Below are 6,630 nucleotides of genomic sequence, written 5' to 3' on the forward strand. Positions count from 1 at the left end.
TTTCTTAAAATAGACAAAACTGACAAACATACATTTAACATAGAAATGGGGTTGTATCTTCCCCGCTTATTCTAGAAGTAAAATTTCAGTACAGAGAAAAGAATACATTCAAAAAATGCTTAAAATCAACTTATTACTTTAAATGAAAAGAAGAAATTCGTTTAACTTTTTACAATAAATCTTCATACATGAACTAATTCTAGCATAACTCTTGAATCTTATCCCTACTAATTCTAACATAACACTTAAATCATATCTCTACTAATGCAATTCTCTTATTTGTTTATTTATTTATTTTTACTTTTAATATTTCTTCTTATTTATCCATATATACAATTTGTTCCATATCTCATAAAATTCTGTGTCTTCTTGATTTTTGTTTAGCCGAGTGATGGCGTTTGGTGGGGAAAACTGTTCTTGTGTCTAATTGTCTTGTGATTATGGGGGGGAACCTGCTCTTGGGTGTAGTTTGTCTTGGTGTGCAAAGATTAAGTTGCCTCTCTCCATTCTTTTTCAGACCTTACAGGTGAACAAGGTGATGTCCATCTTGTTTTCTGTGACCTTTCTGGCTGTTTTTCTCTGTGGCATCCAATCGACCAGCATGGACCGAGGCAGTTTATCAGAAGAGTCCATGAATTCTTTCCTTAAAACACTGATCCAAGCTGGCATTTGGAAAAACAAGATCCCCAAGCAGACAGACAGAACGAAGGACGGCGTGCCGACCACCGCTTGGAAAACCGAGGCGGAACCCGAGTCGACGGCAAGCCAAGGGATTCCATTGGGTTTCCAGCCCGTTGTTTCGTTGGATACGGAACTGCTTAGGCAGCAGAGACGCTTCAGTTCTCCCCGGGTGCTCCTGAGTGAAAACACCCCCCTGGAGCCCCCTCCCTTGTATCTGATGGAGGAGCCCGTGGTGCTGAACCGAACGTCTCGTCGGAAGAGGTACGCCGAAGGGAAGACCCACCGCGGGGAATATTCCGTGTGTGACAGCGAGAGCCGATGGGTCACGGACAAAACGTCCGCCGTGGACATCCGAGGGCATCAGGTGATGGTCCTGGGCGAAATCCGAATGGGCCCGTCTCCGGTCAAGCAATATTTTTACGAGACGAGGTGTAAGCAAGCCAAGCCTGCCAAAAGCGGTTGTCGCGGCATCGACGACAAGCACTGGAATTCCCAGTGTAAAACCTCACAAACCTTCGTCCGCGCATTGACTTCAGAAAACAGTAAACTGGTCGCCTGGCGTTGGATCAGGATAGACACTTCTTGTGTGTGCGCCTTGTCGAGGAAAATCGGGCGAACATAGGTCCGTTCCTCGCTCTCTGCCATATAAGTTATTATGACTAAATTATATGATATGCATGTAGCATATAAAGGTTTCTATTGTTTATATATTATAAGTGGTCCTTATTTATTAAAGTCCAGCCAAGTACTATCTCTCTCTCTCTTTCTCTCTCTCTCTCTCATGGTAAAGAACAGTAAAGAATGGATTTATACTGTTCTGTCGGGCTCTCTGGTAGAATCCTCCCAAAAATTCTCAGGTACAAATTTCAGACACACACATGTTTGAAAATTCAAAACAATGTTCTTTATAATGAAAATTCACTTAAACCAAGCCCTCTTTTGGTATAGCAAAGAGCACTTGTCTCCAAACAAACTGGTAATTTGTACAAGTCCCTTATCAGTTCTGTGATACTTAGCTTGCAGCTGTGTGGCAATTCACAGTCCTTCTTCTTTCACAAAGTGAAACACACTTTGCCCTGGTTTAGTTTCAAAGCGGGGAAAAATCAGCACACAAAAGGTCAAAGTCAGTAAAGCAGTCACGAAACACAACGATCAGATAATCCTCCACAATGGCCAAACCCACAGGCTGCTATTTATAGCAGCATCACTAATTACCACAGCCCCACCCAACCACAGGCGGCCTCATTTTCTTTGATAATAATCTCTCAGTTGTTGCTGCCTATGCATCGCTCTCCGCATGCGTGGCTGTATCATTAACTCTTGTTCTGAATCCAAGGAGGAGCTAGATAATTGATCTCCTTCTGAGCTGTCTGCCCCACTCTCCTCCTCCCTGTCACTCATGTCTTCTTAGTCAGAGGAGCCTTCATCAGCAGATTCCACTGGGGGCAAAACAGGCCTGCAGCATGTGGATGTCTCCCCTACATCCACAGTCCTTGGGGCAGGAGCTGGGCCAGAGCTAACCACAACATATACCAAACGCAACATCATTTTCTCATTTCTGTTTGCGATTTCAGATCCTCCACAGCTTTCCGTAAACTATGTACAAAACATTTAGGAAATACAGTGGTACCTCTACTTATGAACTTAATTCCTTCTGTGACCACTTTCTTAAGTAGAAAAGTTTCTAAGAAGCAATTTTCCCAATAGGAATCAATGTAAAAGCAAATAATGTGTGCGATCGGGGATACCACAGGTGTTCTGCCGGTGTGTTTCAACCGCCCGTAATTACAGGGTAATTAGTCCAGGAAGACACACACCACACAATAAAAGGAAAACCCAAAACTTTTTATAAACAGAAAAACAGAAACAGATCCCTTTTTAAATGTCAAAGGGATTTTCTGGTACACACAAGGCACAGGTGAAATGCAATCCAATTGCTCATCCAATAACTGGGAAATTGAGTCCAATTCTAAAGTCCAGAGAGTCCACACACAATCTTGAACAGCACAAAAACCACGATCTTGACGAAACAATGAATCAGATAAACTGCCATGAGGCTAAAACACCAGGCTGCACTTTTATCTGTAGCACTAATTACAGCAGCCCCACCCAACCACAGGTGGCCTCATTTTCTCTTGTAATAATCCTTCAGTTGTTGTCTCCTATGCATCACTCTACGCATGCGTGGCTGTATCATTAATTCTTGTTCAGAATCCAGGGATGATACGGATGATTGATCTCCTCCTGGGCTGTCTGCCAAACTCCCCTCTTCCCTGTCACTCATGCTTCCTTGGTCAGAGGAGGCTTCGTCGGCAGATTCCATCGGGTGCAAAACAGGCCTGCGGCACGTGGATGTTTTCCCCACATCCACCTGCACATTCCTTGGGGCAGGAGCTGGGCCAGAGCTAACCACAACAGCAGGGAGGTTGGAAGCCATGTTTCCTCCTTGGATTTATGGAGAAAATTGCTTCTTCTTACAAACTTTTCTACCTGGTCACAGAACGAATTAAGTTCATAAGTAGAGGTACCCCTGTATATGGAATGGAAAATAGAATGGAATTCCCAGTTGCTTCTGTCTCAGATCAGTTTCCAACCATGGTTTCGTATCCTGCCCTCTGGTCCTTTGCAGAAAGGACCATCCCACCAATTAACACCCCACTGTCAATCACTGTCCTTCCATCTCCCATAGCATCCAATACAACCGATGAAGCTTCTGGGATAAGAAACAAATGTCTTTACTACTTCTTCCTTAGAAAAATCAGCCCAGTTTCCTTTTCAGAAATAAAACCACTTTTGATTCTCTCCAGCGTTCTGTCGAGCTCTCTGATAGAATCCTCCCAAAAATGCACAGATACAATTTCAGACACACACACGTTTGAAAATTCAAAACAATGTTCTTTATAATGAAAATTCACTTAAACCAAGCCCTCTTTTGGTATAGCAAAGAGCACTCATCTCCAAACAACCTGGTAATTTGTACAAGTCCCTTATCAGTTCTGTGATATTTAGCTTGCAGCTGTGAGGCAATTCACAGTCCTTCTTTCACAAAGTGAAACACACTTTGCCCTGGTTTAGTTTCAAAGCGGGGGAAAATCAGCACACAAAGTCAGCAAAGCAGTCACGAAACACAACGATCAGATAATCCTCCACAATGGCCAAACCCACAGGCTGCTCTTTATAGCAGCCTCACTAATCACCACAGCCCCACCCAACCACAGGTGGCCTCATTTTCTTTGATAATAATCTCTCAGTTGTTGCTGCCTATGCATCGCTCTCCGCATGTGTGGCTGTATCATTAACTCTTGTTCTGAATCCAAGGAGGAGCTAGATAATTGATCTCCTTCTGAGCTGTCTGCCACACTCTCCTCCTCCTCCCTGTCACTCATGTCTTCTTGGTCAGAGGAGCCTTCATCGGCAGATTCTACCGGGGGGGCAAAACAGGCCTGCAGCATGTGGATGTCTCCCCCACATCCACAGTCCTTGGGGCAGGAGCTAATCACAACATCCAGTATTTTGTGTTTTGCCATGAAACTGACCCATAAGGTCTCCCATTAGTGTTCTGGAATTAGGGCAAATAATCTTACAATGTGAAGTTTCAATTTTAGGATTTATTTATTTTTTTGTAAACACATCTGTAATTGCTATTCATGTTGCCAGCTCTCTCTCTCTCTCTTTGTGAAGCCAAGAAAAATATTAAACAATTTGTAATGAAAACTTTAGAGTGCCAAAAAACACTTTAAAAGAATTGTTAATATAAATATTTAAAAGATAGATTTCCTCAAAATAAGGCTTTATTTTTAAAAAAATATTTTTGAACCCTTTTTTCCAGGATTTTCCTTTTCTGAATTTTTGGTTAATTTTGCTGCTCGGTTAATTGCTTAACAATTCAAGTACGGGAACGTGTTCGTTTTTGGAACGCACATCAAATCGAAACCAATTCGACAAGTTTACAAACTTTTGTAGGAAACTTAATGAGAGAAGATACAAAGCACATTGGTCCCCATTTTCCCACGCATTGTGCTGACTGTAGAACAAAAGGACCCGACAAGTTAATCCGTCTTTCTAGACCCTTAATCCATTTGTAGCTTTACAAAATCAAAGGTTCTACTTACACTTTGGCTGGTTATTCCCCTGCCCCCATTTTTTTTAAAAAAAACTTTAAACTACAAGTTTTTAAACTTTAAACTACAAGTGTTTTTTTCCACTAAGGATTAATGAAAACTCACATGATGCTGCAAAATATGTCAACCCAAAGATTCCTACCGTGTTTCCCCGAAAATAAGACACTGTCTTATATTAATTTTTGCTTCAAAAGTTTTGCTACGTCTTATTTTCGGGGGGTGCCTTATATTTCTCAAATAAGACAAATTCACAGGCGGAAAAGCTGACACCCCCAAAGAAAGTGTACCGTACGGTACACTGATTACGGTACGGTACCTGTCAGTATGGCACCCACACACACAAACGACGGCACTTATATGGTACAACAGTGTACTCCTGCTATTGCAGCTTCCGGCCACCAGAGGAACTACAGTCTACGCACTGTAGTGGAGACTGTAATGGCGGTGAGACAGCAGCAGACTGTGTCTGCTGTACTGGACGGTACAAAGCGATGGAAGGGGCCAGCAGGGGACGCCACATTATTACGGTACCGCTATGAACAGCTTTGAATGGTACCGTATGTTTTTCCACCCTACCGTATGTAAACTTGACTACGCCTTATTTTCGGGGGGTGCCTTATATTAGCAAATTCTGCAAAACCTCTGACATGCCTTACTTTCGGGGTACGTCTTATTTTCGGGGAGACAGGGTAGTAGCCGAAAAGCAGTTAAGAAACCATTTCTGACTATGATTGGAAAAGAAAGTATGTGCATTTAGTGTCCTCTCAAAGATGTTGTCCGCTGAGCAAGATGGCCAATTCTCTTCGTCTCCCAGAGTTCGAAACTCACCAGAGAACCCTATTTTGCAATTTTCTTACAGGGAACAACTGTATGGATCACTTGTGGATGATCCCATACCCTCTCCTTCGGTGAAGGGCTGCAAAAAGTTTTACTACCACACTTTGGGTGTGGCTTATTTTGTGGGTGTGGCTTGCTGGCCATGTGACCAGGTGGGAGTGGCTTGACGATCATGTGACTGGGGGGTGGCTTAAAGGTCATGTGACTGGCTTAAAGATGGCCAGCTTGACGTCACTCACGTCAAGGGTTTGGGTTAGGGTGCCTGGCCCCTCAAAGAGATACAATTTCCCTCTCTATTTACTATTACTGAACATCCAAAACATACCATTTAATTCTATGTATATATGCCAAATTAGTACATATATATTACACACAGGCACACACAAATACAGTGGTACCTCTATTTAAGAACTTAATTCCTTCCATGACCAGGTTCTTAAGTAGAAAACTTTGTAAGTAGAAGCAATTTTTCCCATAGGAATCAATGTGAAAGCAAATAATGTATGCAAACCCATTAAGAAAGAAATAAAAGCTTGGAATTTGGGTGGGAGGAGAAGGAGGAGGAAGAGGAGGAGGACAGTCACTGTCCAGAGCAAAGGGAACATTTATTTTCTTTGGGTGCTGGCAGAGGGGGAATAGCAGGAAACTGGCCGGGCCTTCGTGCCGCTCTCAAATTTCCTAGGAAATTTTTCCGGGCTCGGGTTCTTAAGTAGAAAATGGTTCTTGGGAAGAGGCAAGAGAGTGATCAACGCCTAGAATCAGTAATTGGCAGCCAAAATTTTTACTACCACACTGGGATGTGGCTTATTTTGTGGGCGTGGCTTCATGGTCATGTGAGTGGGTAGGAGTGGCTTGAATGATCATCATCGTTCAAGTGAACTGTTAAGTCCTCAACTTACAACCTTATCAGTATTGCTCGCTGGGGTGACAATTTGCTTCTCGTTTCCCGCGCTCTCCTTCCTGGGTCGCCCCCCCCACCTCAGGCTGGGTA

The 6,630-nt window shown here is 43.0% G+C and overlaps 1 protein-coding gene across 6 annotated transcripts in view; it reads left to right on the forward strand.

The window, feature by feature from the left end:
• Nucleotides 1-1,432, forward strand: part of NTF3 (neurotrophin 3) — an 89,083-nt gene extending 87,651 nt beyond the window's left edge. For all 6 annotated transcript variants that reach the window (XM_070754692.1, XM_070754691.1, XM_070754689.1 and 3 more), the window contains one exon: nucleotides 518-1,432. In XM_070754692.1, coding sequence (XP_070610793.1) covers nucleotides 518-1,303 — 786 coding nt within the window. In that variant the 3' untranslated portion in view covers nucleotides 1,304-1,432. The remainder of the gene's footprint in view (nucleotides 1-517) is intronic.
• The last annotated feature ends 5,198 nt before the right edge of the window (nucleotides 1,433-6,630 follow it).

The sequence above is a fragment of the Erythrolamprus reginae genome, chromosome 6 (genome assembly GCF_031021105.1).
Source record: "Erythrolamprus reginae isolate rEryReg1 chromosome 6, rEryReg1.hap1, whole genome shotgun sequence".
NCBI lineage: Eukaryota > Metazoa > Chordata > Lepidosauria > Squamata > Dipsadidae > Erythrolamprus > Erythrolamprus reginae.